This window comes from Mus caroli, chromosome 3 (genome assembly GCF_900094665.2).
Source record: "Mus caroli chromosome 3, CAROLI_EIJ_v1.1, whole genome shotgun sequence".
In the NCBI taxonomy this organism is placed as follows: domain Eukaryota; kingdom Metazoa; phylum Chordata; class Mammalia; order Rodentia; family Muridae; genus Mus; species Mus caroli.
Window position 1 is genome coordinate 107,879,961 of NC_034572.1, and position 14,414 is coordinate 107,894,374.

At 34.7% G+C, this 14,414-nt stretch overlaps 1 protein-coding gene across 4 annotated transcripts in view; it reads left to right on the top strand.

Moving 5' to 3' along the window:
• Col11a1 (collagen type XI alpha 1 chain) overlaps positions 1-14,414 on the top strand; it is a 187,134-nt gene that overhangs the window by 19,842 nt on the left and 152,878 nt on the right. For all 4 annotated transcript variants that reach the window (XM_021159058.1, XM_021159057.1, XM_021159060.1 and 1 more), the window contains exons 2-3: positions 3,367-3,534; positions 10,262-10,475. In XM_021159058.1, coding sequence (XP_021014717.1) covers positions 3,367-3,534; positions 10,262-10,475 — 382 coding nt within the window. The remainder of the gene's footprint in view (positions 1-3,366; positions 3,535-10,261; positions 10,476-14,414) is intronic.

Genomic DNA, 14,414 nt, shown 5'->3' on the forward strand with positions numbered 1-14,414 from the left:
TGTGTGTATATATATATATACACTTCAGGAATATATATATATATATATATATATATATATATATTCAGGAATATATATATATTCCTGAAGTAGACAAAAGTGTTTGATGTATTTCTTTTAAGTCCCAACTAGTATTTCTATAGCACTGACTGTGGTAGTGTTTCTGGGACAGTGAATATCAGAATAGACATGCTCTGGGATGGGGTGGGGGATTGAAACTAAGAGGAAAATTGGGCATCAAGATGGTCTATGCAAGGAATGTGGAATGTGGATGCCATCTGGAAGTCAGTGGGGTTCACTGAAGGAATTCAAGCATCAGAGTTGCTTGAACCATGGAATTCAGGCAGCTCAAGCAGTGGAATGTAGATGGACGGGGAAAGCCATGAAAGCTCTTAAAGGGCTTCTGCATTAAGAATTAAGCTCTTGTGTCCTGTTTTCCTGTTCAATAAGCCCAAAATATATAGTAGAAGACAGGAAAAACTACTGAGTACAATTCTGTACTGAGTTAGATATGGCTGAAAATGCTTCACAGTGGTCATGGAAATAGAACTCAAATACCAAAGCATACCTGAGTAGATTTGAAAATTAGAAATTACATTTTTCCCGATTTACTTTAATCAGACACATTAAATCATTGCTTTTAATTTTTAAACAACTTGAACTAAGAAATCCAGAAGATTTTTCTTTTGCAATATTTGTCTATATATATACATATATATATGTATGTATATATATATGTGTGTGTGTATGGAAAGTAACAGAAACCATATTATGAGAGTTTATTACAGTGGTTATGGGGATGGCAGCATGAAGCAACAGGCAGAATTTCAAAACAATTAATCATATGGCTCTGTAGAAAGAAGAAAGAGAAAACAGAATTTGTTAGCTGAGTTTTACTTTTTTCTAAAACTGAAATTCCTTTCTAGAAAATTAATTTAAATTGAAACTTGAAACAACAACAACAACAAAAACCAACAGCTGTGAATTAGGGACTGAGTGCTGATATCACACACTGTCCCTTCAAAGAAATTTGTCAGACTTTAAGGGTAGAGTCTCTACATTGAATCTAGCAAAAGAAGGATGCTCTCTGATTATATTCATTTCAAATTTGAAAGAGATAACTGTTTGTGTCCTTGTAGAGGCCTTGCATAAGAAGTCACTGGTATGAAAGGGAAGCTCTGCTCCATCCTGTGCATTGGTGATGGATGCTAGTTTTGAACATAGCCTGTTTTTTTTTTTTATATATATATTTTTATCATTGAATTGCAGCCTCTTAGGCCCTGATCATGTCTACACTGGAGTCTTGTTCAGCTTAGAGCAAGAAGATGAAATAAAATAAGTAGATAATATGTTGTGGTTTTCTGTCACATTTTTCCTCAGAGTAATTTATATCCTGAAATGTGAATTGAGCTTAATTTAAAATAAATATCAGCATCAGGAATCAATTAACTGGCTTAAGATAATTTCAGACTATTTTCAGTACGTTTTAAGTTTCCTTTTGTGGTTTTCATCTGTGGGTTATTGCCTCAACAGTGGGGCACAAAAAACAGGCTTAGCATTTACACAGACTCCGAGAGTACCCTTAGCTTATTCTTTGATGCTCAGTTCTTTCCTCCGCATAGCAGAAAAGAACATGTTATTTATGAAGGTTTGTGCCTTTAAATAATGGAGACTGGTGACAAGCCACATATTAGGATCTTAGTAAATGGCTTTTAGTGTATTATTTTCTTAGTTTTATGACATGACAAAGTATTATAGCAAGAATTGTCTAAAAATAGTATTTTGAATCAGGATTAGTGAAAACCAAGTTTTAAAATATTAAAAAACTGAACAAAAAGGTTACTATATTTGATCCTTTCTTTCCACAAACATTATTTCAACAATTATAAACACTACATGCTATATTGAATAGTCTGTAAATTTTCATTCATCACCTACATTCCATAGGTGCATAAGAGTTTGCTATTGGAGGAAACTGTATTTTTTATTAGAGGACATTATATAAAAAGCATGGTTGGAAAAACTCTACCTATGTATATCTGCAGATGTAGAATTCAGTTTTCCTTGAGTTAATAAACTAAGGTACGAATCATGTGCATATTTCCCACAATTTCTATTCAGTTGCTCATTCATACATTCTGTGAGAAATTGATTGCCATTATAAGTAAATATTTATTGAACTTATACTTCTCAAAGAGCTAGGAAAAGAACATGGTGATTCTGTCCCTTGAGATATGATATTATGATGCTGGCTTCTTGTTTCTAGAATCAATCCCAGTTTCCTTCTCATCAAGTCCTTGCATAAAAAATATACTAAAAGGTGCACTGTGGTGGCAGTTCCTCTTAACTCATTATATTAGAGAGAATTTTCAGTCATAAATGAACAAGATATCAGGTTTTGTATATTCCTAAAAGTAGACATGACTTCTTACATAGTTAGCAAAGAATTTTAGTACTGGCTCAGTTAGATTCTAAGTATTTTAAGGGCTGCTTCTAAGCCATGATGAATAACACGTTGGCCAACAAATAGACTAATTGGAACATTTCATTCAAAGACATACAGAAGTCAATGCATCATAAATATATTGCCATGATGGGCTCTAACATTCATTTGTAATAAGTACTACTCCACTTGGTTCAATGTATTGACTCAGTGACATGAATGCATTGTCTTGGAGCGGATATTATTAAAGTCTAAAGCAATCTTATATATCCTGTCTTTGTGGCTTATGCCATGTATTGAGTCTTCAAAATGTGGTCATTGTATCCAGCACCTCACAGAAGTAGTGAGATAATTTCATGGATCGGAACTTCACTATTTTTAATGACTGAATAAAATTCTTATCATGTGTATCACATGCTGTTCTTTCATTTAATTCTTTCTTTGTTTAAGAATTTTGCTACAATTTTGAACACACCTTGAATTCTTTGGACATGTAGCTTTTGGGATTTCGGAGTTATGTACTACTTTGTTGTTTTGAGAAGATATGTAATATTAATGAAATTTCTTAGAGTAAGGAACTTCATAGTACTACAGATCTAAAATGCATATTAGGGAATGTTAGATACTGATAGATTCAGGATAAGAAGAAGGAATGTTGCCTGCAATTGTGTACTCAACTAGCTACCATGGATATAGTTCAACCCAGTAGTCATACAGTTGATCCTGGTCAAATGAAACAGGTCAGAAAATCTGAGAAAGGGAGGAAGAAGACTTAATATGATAAGAGAAGGTCTGGGAATATGATAATCAGAATGTGTTCCTATAGGTATAGAATTGTCAACAATATTTAATAATTAAAATACTGAAACTAAAAATATGTTAAACTATTCAATTATCTAAATTTGTTTTTGCTTCTTTTTCAGCTGCTCCAGTTGATATACTAAAAGCATTAGATTTTCACAATTCTCCAGTGGGAATATCTAAAACCACAGGATTTTGCACAAGCAGAAAGAATTCTAAAGCTCCAGATGTTGCTTATAGAGTTACGGAGGAAGCACAGATCAGTGCCCCAACAAAGCAGCTATTTCCAGGTAGGTTAATTTTATCTTTGCTCCTATTGCTATTACTGCTGTTATTAATACAATTTTTTTCTTTATTTGCTTAATAGTGTTTCTATTGCGCTACATAATATCAAGTTACAGTATGAAATATAATTTTTCATTTAACAAAAAACAAAGAAATTGCAATCACCAAATGACATGATGAAAATATCTAACTGCTAGACTGATTTAATCTAGTAACAGAAATAGGCTTATTTTTAGAAATTAAACAATTGATTATTTCTTCAATAGACTATGGGAAGTCAGTATTTTATGACTATCCCATATTCATGGGGTTAAGATTGGAGGGAACTTCAAACAACTAATGATTGATAATTTTACAGTCATGTAGATTAGGACAAACTTAGTGGATATTATCCTAACATTACTCTATTTACTTTCAAAGAGACATTTTTTTTTTTTTGGTAAAGGTTCATTTTAAATGTTTTGCACATTATTCTTACATGAAGTTTAATACAGTATGGTAATTTGCATATTAATAACCCCTATAAATATTTGAATGGTTGTTTCCCAGTTAGTGTAACTGTTTTGGAAGGCTTAGGAAGTATGGCCTTGTTGGAGTAGGTGTGGCCTTGTAGGTGTGTTACAGGGAGTAGGCTTTGAGGCTTCAAAAGCCCACACCAGAACTAGTTTCACTCTTTCTACTTACATCTTATGGATCAGATGTGAAGTTTAAATACTGTTCCAGTGCCGTATCTGTTTGACCCCATGCTACCATGCATAACGATCATGGACTAAGTGTCTGAAACTATAAACAACTAACTGCTTTTTTGTTGTAAGTTCCCTTGTTCATGGTGTTTCTTTATAGCAGTAAAATGAGAACTGAGACATACAGCTAGCCAATTTTAACACATGCTCAGAATCTGATATTAGAGATTTTGTAAGACTTTATCTGGAAATTTTTCATATGATATTGATGAATTTCTGGGAACATTTTTTTCTATGAGAGACAATTTGATCCAATAGTATAAAAATCTTTTGAAATAATAATAATGTAGAAAAAGATCATTGATTGCAGAAATGAGAATTCCTGATATCACAATGTCTAAGTAGGCAGCCCATCATATGTACATGCCAGTTATTTAGCCTTTAACCTGTGCTTTTGTTCCTATTTAACAGAGATGTATATTGAGCTTTACAGATGTTGTCTAACTTAACTAATTATAATTAATTATGAGATACAAGGTGATACAATATCAATATTTCATATATGATCAGACTTCATTTTTATGTTTTATGATCTTCAACAAAAGTTAACATTTCAATTTTCCACATTGTTCTTTCACTGTCTGAAGAGCTCACTTCTGACTCTATGCATCAGTTTTGAAAAGTCAGAAAACATGATAAAGGAATTCAATATAAAATGCAAAATATTATTTTGGGGGACATTAGCTCCGTACCTTCTTTCCTCTCTGTCTGTTTTCGTTCCTGCCTGCCTGCCTGCCTCTGTTCTTTTTCTTTCTTTCTTTCTTTCTTTCTTTCTTTCTTTCTTTCTTTCTTTCTTTCTTTCTTTCTTTCTTCCTTCCTTCCTTCCTTCCTTCCTTCCTTCCTTCCTTCCTTCCTTCCTTTCTTTCTTTCCTCCTTTCTTTTTTCTTTCTTTCTATCCTTCCTTCTTTCCTCCTTTCTTTCCTTCTTTGTTTTATTTATTTTTCTTTCTTTCTCTCTTTCTTTCTATATCTCCCTCCCTCTTTCTCTTCCTCACTCTATCTGTCTGTCTCTAACTTCTCCCTTTCTTCCTTCTTGCTATGAGGGTCTCCCTCTGTAGTTCAGGCTGGTTCTCAAACTAATGACCATTCTGTCACAGCCCCCTAAGAAACCACCACACCTTGTTCTAAAGTATTTTCAAAATGTGTTTATTTGGGGACTCATTAAAGTTTCCTATATTTTCTGATTTACATTAATTTTTGCTGAAGAAAAGAAATATATTGACACAAAATATTATAATATTTTTGTACTGAAAAGTTAAAGGTTGAATGTCTTCACCATATTAAATCCTTAGAAATTTAATTTTAAAAAAACTTAAGTAATAATAATGTTACCTTTTTACATATATAGCTTCTATATTTAATAAGAAAATGTTTTGCATAAGAAAACAAAGATGTGAACTAGTGGAACTGCTTTGGAAATAGCAAATAAGATACAGTTTTTAATATTTTATAATTGGCTCATTGTCTCAAGGTCATAATAGTTAATTTAATTAATTTGGTATTTGATCTTTTCTTCATAGAGAATAAATATAATGTATGCTTGTGGAATCTTTTTCCACTTCAATTAACAGAACTTATCTATGTGAACATTTACCCCCGTTAGCACTCTTGTGTTCTGCCAATGGGTCTTGCAATGATATTTCAGATAAGAGACTCCTAGGGTAGGTAATTCAGATAATATCCTTCTTAGAGAGAACTTCCTGCAAATATTGAATACATGGTAATTTAAAATAGCAATAATAACATTCCATTATAAATATCAAATTAGTGAGCATTATTTAAAAAGTGGTGTATTTTCTGATGAACACAGCCAGAGGATTGGATTCTTCAACAGGCATCATTGATAACAGCCATCATTATCAGGAAGAAAGACTAGTATAGTGTTGCAGAATTGAAATATATGTCCTGCCGGTTGTGGTGGTGCATGCCTTTAATCTCAGCACTTGGGATGCAGAGGCAGGCAGATTTCTGAGTTCGAGGCCAGCCTGGTCTACAAAGTGAGTTCCAGGACAGCCAGAGCTATACAGAGAAACCCTGTCTCAAAACAAACAAACAAACAAACAAACAAACAAACAAACCAAAAAAAAGAAAAGAAAAGAAAAGAAAAGAAAGAGAGAAAGAAAGAAAGAAAGAAAGAAAGAAAGAAAGAAAGAAAGAAAGAAAGAAAGAAAGAAATATATGTCTTGTACCGATCTACCTGGAGACCTGAAACTGAAAGACCTGAAAGGACAATAGAATTAAGTAAAGTTCCTGTTTTAAACTCTCATTGACTACTTTGGAATACCTGATATAAGTGTCCTGCAAAAAACCTGTATATTGACTTCTATCTTTATAACTATCAAAGGAGGAGGATATTTCAGCACAATTCATTGATGAAGAGTTGAATAGATGGAGATTTTTAGTTGGGTAGCAATGCATAGCCATCTAATGTACCATAGTAAGACATACAAAGTATTATAACATGCTTACAGAACCAGTAGTTAATGATTAAGTAGCTAATTCTATACTTAAATTAAAAAATTATCACCATAAAACATAAAATATACTTTTGAAAGGTATATTCTGCTTGGAAAAATATTGGACAAAATTTAAATTTCTAAAATTTAAATTATTTTGCCATTTCATATAATATTTACTAATAGAGGAACATATGTTATTAAAATCCCATTTTAACAGTTGTGGCAGAATCTATGATAGTTGTCTGTGATAATCATGTTGGTTAATATAGACACATATTTTTTTAAAATAAAAACAAATATTAAATATTAGTGTAACTTTTAGCAAGAGTCTTTTTGCTTGTCTTAATTCTACATTTATATTTCAAAATATGGATATTTAAGGTGTAAAACATCACATTTGATGTCTATATTACATATTAATAACTGTTGTTTATGTATTTAATATAGTGTAGGACTTATATTAACTTTTGTTAAATTGTAATTAAAGCTTTCAGAATTTATACTGAACAGACTCAATGGCTTATTAAATTTACACATGATTCCCTCACTCTTATATGAATACAATGTTTCTGATGCCTCACCTTTCCCAAATATCTCTCTGTATATTTTTTTAAATAATTTTTTGTTAAAATGAACAAATTATCTTTTCTACAACTCATAATATTTTAATGTCTTTTTCTTTCATTATGAGATCATGGAAAATATTAGGCTAGTTATCTTGAGTCCTCTTCAGTAATAGACTAAATTACCTAAGTATATATATATCAATAGCATAGAAATTACAAAGCATGTTGTTAAGAGATGTTCTTTATAGCTTTCCTATCTCACTTCTCTGATTATTTCTCCTAATGATTTTCAATATAAAATTTCTGTTACATTTAAATCAAGTTAGAAGACAAAGATGTATTAGAGATAAAGTTCTTGACTAGTATGTATGAGGTCCTGGATTCAATCATCGTACTAAAGGTTGCAATTGAACAATATATATCTATATGCATATATATATATATATATATATATATATATATATATATAATATTCCAACTGATTGGAAATAATGATTTGATAGATAGGCTGAGAGATTTTGTGATAGCACCAAGAAATTGAAAACAAACACTTTTTCATGTAGAGTTTTGTTTAGTACTAACTAAAAATATATGAAAGCCAGTTAGTCAATGCTGACTCCTTTTTAGTGGCATGCTATTTAATTTCCTTAGCAGCTCTATAATTCAGTCTGCATCATTAGCCTAGCTAAAGGACATTATGTAGTTTTCTAAAAACATATGGCTAGAGTATCTTGTGTATTTCACAAGACATAGGATATTTTTTATGACATTTTATTTATTTTTAGTTGTGTGCAAGTGTACATTCATTTGTATACTTCTCTGTGTGTACTTCTGGGTATTTCCATGTGTGTTCTGTCCCCCTCTGTATGTGAGACAGAGAACAGTTTATAAGTGTGGATTCTCTTTTTTTACCCTCTGGGTCCTGGATATTGAACTCTGGTCATTATGACTGGCAGCAAGTCTTTTACCTACTGAGTCATTTCAGCAGCCCAAAACTTCAAATTAACTGAGGTACCACATTGTTTCTCGCTCACCTAATTTGTGCATATATGTGCAGGATAAAAACAAACAAACAAGCAAACAAACAAACAAAACTGCACCCATACTGTCTGTCAGTGTTTCTATTTGAATACATTTAAAAGGCTTCTCATGCAGGAAACATTTTCCTTTCACTATTATTCTGAGTGGATTCATAGAGTTCTTTTGAATGATATTCATTGACCCAGCTGCAGTCATTCTAATGCATTTTAAAAAGTGTTTTTGCTATAATAAATAGTGCTTTGATGGCCGTTAAATGTAATATCTTTACAAAGAAGCATCTTCTCATAATTAACAGAAATGGAACTGCATATCTGTGTCATCTTTGGAATTTGTACCCATGATAGTCATATTTATAATGCCTTTTTAAAAATCACTTTACATTACAACTTGTAATTGAATTAAGAACGAATGGATTTAATATGAAAGCTCTTGATATTGGCTCAGATATAATCTAAAACAAAGATCTTTTTTGTTAATGGATAATATTTTAACTGAAGTATTAAATTTTTCCTAAATGATATCATAGTATATGTGTCTATATAATATGTAATATCATATATGGTTAGTGATTATATATCATATATATTGTTACTTTGAAAAATAAGACCTGCAACTTAGTATATAATGTTTCCATAGCGGTTCAAATATAAGAGAGGTGTATTGTATTTAAGGACATATTAGAAAAGACACATTTAGCAAATGTCTAGTAAGCACCTCTGTAGGACAGATGACACTCTAGGTACTTGAGATAAGATCATAGAAAGAGAAAACAAACATGACAATATGCATTCCTACCAAATAACTCTGATATTCAGTGGCATGGTTTTCAATAATGAAACTGAATTATGTGATAAAATCTCCTAAGCCTTTAGAGGAATGTATCTCTAGCTGCATATGTATCAGAATATGGCCTAGTTGGCCATCATTGTGAATAGAGGCCCCTTTGTCTTGCAAACTTTATATACCTCAGTACAGGGGAATGCCAGGGCCAAGAAGTGGGAGTGGGTGGGTAGGGGAGTGGGGGGAGGGATAGGGGACTTTTAGGATAGCATTGGAAATGTAAATGAAGAAAATACATAATTAAAAAATAATAAATTAAAAAAAGAAAATAACACTTTTGCATTACCTTATTATTAGTGTCTTTTCACAATGAGCATATACAGGAGCAGTGTAGACCAAGTTGAGAAATCCATAGGAGTGGTTAAATAAGATGGTTTCAGGGGCTGAAGAGATTCCTCTGCCGTTAAGAGCCCTACCATTCTTGCAGAGGACTGGAGTTTAGCTCCCACTGCCAATGTCAGGTGGGGCATAATGCATGAAACTATAGTTCCAGATAATGTGATTTTGCTGGTTTTCACAGACACCTGCTGTCATGGGTCCACAACACAGACACACATACTTTAAAGAATGAAATAGGGTTTACAGATTGACTCAGTGGTTGAGAGCTCACACTGTTCTTCCTGAGGACCCAAATTCTGTACCCAGCATCTTCACTGGGCAATTCACAGACACCTGTAATTCCATCTACAAGGTTAAATGACACTTCTACCCTCCTTAGGTACCACACTGACATGCCTCCAATTTCCTGTCTGTTCACATACACATAGTTAAAAAAATCTAGAATTATAATTTAAACCATTTTAAAAAGTGCTGTTATTTTGGAAATTGTACTGTTATCATGATATTCCTTTCTGTGTGCTCAGTTTCTCATAATCATTATGCTTTAAACAAATAGCTTTCAGGCTTAACTTGGATTAATATAGAGAGCAAGGTTCACAGTCATGTAGTTCCCTCTATAACCACACAGCTTGGTTAACTGTTTCCTGTTTGAATTTAGTTACCAGGGCACCATCAATGGTTCAGGTAAAGTGAGCTAGGAACAATTTGGAAATCCACAATTTCTAACTTATTTTTGTCTTTTCAGGAGGAATTTTTCCGCAAGATTTTTCAATACTATTTACAATAAAACCCAAAAAAGGAACTCAAGCTTTCCTCTTGTCCCTCTACAATGAACATGGCATTCAGCAACTCGGTGTTGAGGTTGGGAGATCGCCCGTTTTTCTATTTGAAGACCACACTGGAAAACCCACACCGGAAAACTATCCTCTCTTCTCAACAGTTAACATCGCTGATGGCAAGTAAGTCACACAGTGATCAAATGTGGAAACCTACCTGAAAACTATTTTGATTAATCCTTCAACAGTCTTTGTGAAGTGTCTTTTCTAGTGGCTATTGATGGAAGACACCAAAAGAAACACCCCAACACCCTCAACATTTATAGAGTTTAGAAAATTAAAGGCAAAAAAAAAGTGTAAGAAATAAACAAACCTATATGGATGAGACAGAAAGGCAGAGCAGTAATGAGAACAGGAAATTAAATGGTGGTGAACGTTCAAGAAATGAGAAGAGAGAGGTTCACTTTCAGAACAGAATCTGAGGCCAGGGCTTCTCATGGTTCATTGAGTTAAAGGCACTTGGGCCAAGCATATCAATCTGGGTTCAATCCCTTGGATTGACATGGTGGAAGGAGAGAAACAACATCCACATGTTGTTCTCTTACCTCATCATGTACCCAACCTGTGTGTATTCCTCAATCAGTAAATGAATAAGTGCTTCAAAATTTGAAATTCAGCCAACTAAACAAGGACAAGGAATGAGCATGGGGGATAGAAGGCACACTGTGCTGAGACTTGCATGCATACTGCTTTAGCTGGAAAGGAAACAAAGGCAAATGATCCTGATTCAGACATCTTGAAAAGCAAGGCGGGAGCAGAGGATGGGGAGGATACAAACTGTCAGGAGGCCTGGAGGAAGATCACATTGTAGTGTTTGAAACAACTTGGGGTTCAATTCTGGGTTGAGGCATGGCCTCACTTAACCATTATAAGCAAAGAAATGGCCTGACAGGAAATACATTTTTTTATGTGTATATGTATGTGCCTGGTCTTCTCTATGTATACCATTTGAATATATATGGAGATCATAAGAAAGCACCGGGGACCTTGGAACTGGACTAATGGGCAGTTGTGAGTTGCTCAGTGAGGATTCTAGGAACAAATCGTGGATTCTTCACAAGAGCAGCAAGTTCTCTTAATCACCAAGTCAAGTCAGTTCTCCAGCTGCTAGACTTAAATATTTGTGACAGTAGTACTAATATTACATATTATAGGAGACCTGATATACTTGACATGTGCTGTGTACTGTTTTAAGCACTTATTACAATGCTAACTCAGTTAATAAAGCTTATAGATTATGGGAGCTGAAGCACGAAAGATTCCAATGACTTAAATGTGACAGAGATGGCATCTTAAATGAAGCTCATACTATACTCTTGTCAGTCCTGGAAATTCTGAACCATAGATCATGGTTCCATCATTTGCTTTTACTGAGAGAGTCATTAATCCTAAGCAAAATTGCACGGTGTTTTAATATTGAATGTAGAACTCGAAAATCAGTTTTACTGGATATGTGGCATTTGGTTATAGGTGTTGAAGGCAGTATAGATATAAAAAACACATTCATTTTGTTTTGGTAGGATGACAGAACTCTCTCAGTAATGGGGAAAATTAAGCTTCTATAGCACGTTGTGTTATGATCCTATGAACATAATAATCTCAAACAAGAAGATACAAAATGTAGTTCTCACTGCTTGTTTTTGAACACAGGATATTTTTATTTCTGGAAGTTTTTAAAAACTTTCAGGAAGGTGTGTGTGTGTGTGTGTGTGTGTGTGTGTGTGTGTGTGTGTGTGTGGAGAGAAAGAGAGAGAGAGAGTGTGTGTGTGTGTGTGTGTGTGTGTGTGTGAGAGAGAGAGAGAGAGAGAGAGAGAGAGAGAGAGANGAGAGAGAGAGAGAGAGAGAGAGAGAGAGAGAGAGAGAGAGAAATGATGATCTTTCTGCATGTTGATATGGGTGGGATGGTGCATGTATGAGTATGTACTTGAAGGCATATGTGTGTGTAGACTAGGTCATAAGATAACTAGGGCAGCCTTGGGTATTGGTCCTCAGTAGCCATCCACCTTATTTATTTATTTATTTATTTATTTATTTATTTATTTATTTTATTTATTTACATTCCAAACACCACTCCCTTCTCCTGCTTCTCCTCTCACAAAGTCTTCCCCTTATCACCTCTCACCTTCCGGGACCCCCACTCCCACCCTGAGTACCTGCCCACTCTGGCACAGGATTTGGCCCATCCTCTCCCACTGAGGCCCTATAAGGTAGCACTGTTGTAGAACAGATGCCACAGTCAGGCTATATATAGCTTTAGAGGACAGCTTCTGCTCCAGTTGTAGGGAAACCCACATGGAGACTTGGCTGCACATCTTCTACATATGTGTGGGGTTTGGAGGTGGGCATTCTGTCCATCTGTTGAATGCTCTTTGGTTAGTGGTTCAATCTCTGAGAGCTTTCAGAGGTCAAGGTTAGTTGTCTTCCTGTGGTCTTCCTGTGGTCTTCCTATCACCTTCAGGGCCTTTAATTTTTCTCCTAACTCTTCCATAAGGGTCCATGACCTCTGTCCAATGTTTGGCAGTAGATATCTGTATATGTTTCAGGCAGCTGCTGGGTGGAACATCTGACAGGACAGTTAGGCTAGGCTTCTGTCTGGAAGCATCACAGAGTATCAGTGTCAGAGACTGGTTCCCAAGTTGGCCTGGTTACTGTTTAGCCATCCCCTCAGTCTCTGCTCTATCTTTGTCCCTGTATTTCTTGTAGTCAGGACAAATTTGGGGTGGAAATTTTTGTGGTTGAGTTGTTGTCCTTATCCCTCCACTGGGGGTCCTGCCTGACTACCCAAGTAGCCTCTTCAGGTTCCATATTCCCATTGTTATGCATCTCAGCTAAAGTCACCTGCATTGATTCCTGAGAGTCTCCTCAAACCAGGTCTTTGGGTTTTCCTAGAGGTCCCCCCCCCACAGGCCCAAGAGCAGCAGATTTCCATTCATTCTTGTGGCCCTCTGGACCTCTCTCCTGTCTCTCTTCACACCTGATCCTGCCCTTGCTCCATTATTCTCTGCCTGCTTCCCATCTTCTACCCTGGTCCTTCTCTCCCTCTGCCTCCCATGACTAGTGTGTTCTCCCTTCTAAGTGAGAGTCAAGCATTCCTGCTTGGGCCATTCTTCTTGTTTAACTTCTTTGAGTCATGTGGGGCGTATCATGAGTACTTTATGGCTAATATGTACTTATAAGTAAGTAAATACCATGTATGTTCTTTGGGGTGGTCTAGGTTACCTCACTCTGGATGTTATTTTCTAGTTCTATCCATTTGTCTGCATTTTTTTTTTTTGAGTCAGGGTTTCAGAGTGAAATGGAGTTTTATAATGAGGACTAGGCTAGACTTGCTAGCCATAACACACCAGACAGACACCTTTCTCTGCCATCTTAGCACTAGAATTAGAGGGGCATGCTTTCGTGTCCACGTGTGTATAAGGATCTAGGGCTTGCACTCACATCTTAATTGTGTAGCAGGCACCTTATTGACTAAGCTATCTTCCCAGCCAATTCATTCTTGTTTTTATGGTTGCTATGGTCACAAATGCACAGAAGCACAGACCAATTAGTAGTATAGACTAGAGAGATGATAGCTTCTCCTAAGCCAAGAATCACCAACTTTTGTTTTATCATAAAAAACTATGATGTTTTATTGATGGTATCGTACCATGAGAAAAAGGGGAGTAATTAAGCATTCAAACCTCAGTTCATCTATTATTATTATTATTATTATTATTATTATTGTTGTTGTTATTTTGCATGCTATACCTAATTCTATGATTTTTGTCATCTTATTATTAGGAAAACTTAAAATAATTTTTAAAAAGCAATCAAGTTTAGTGTTCAGATGAGATTTTAGCGATTAAAATTATTTTTATTTTCTGTTAATGAGAAGAACATCCCTCAAGACAACGAATGGTTTAAGTTAGCACACAGCCTTCTTGGCATAAAGTATGTGTAAATTTTACTCCGAGTGTATGAAGTTGCTCCAAGGCTCCTTATATAAGCCTTTCCTAGTTGAATGTGCTAGTGGAAATACCAAAGATAAAGTATGTATGGAAATGTACTTGGTCGTCACCACTA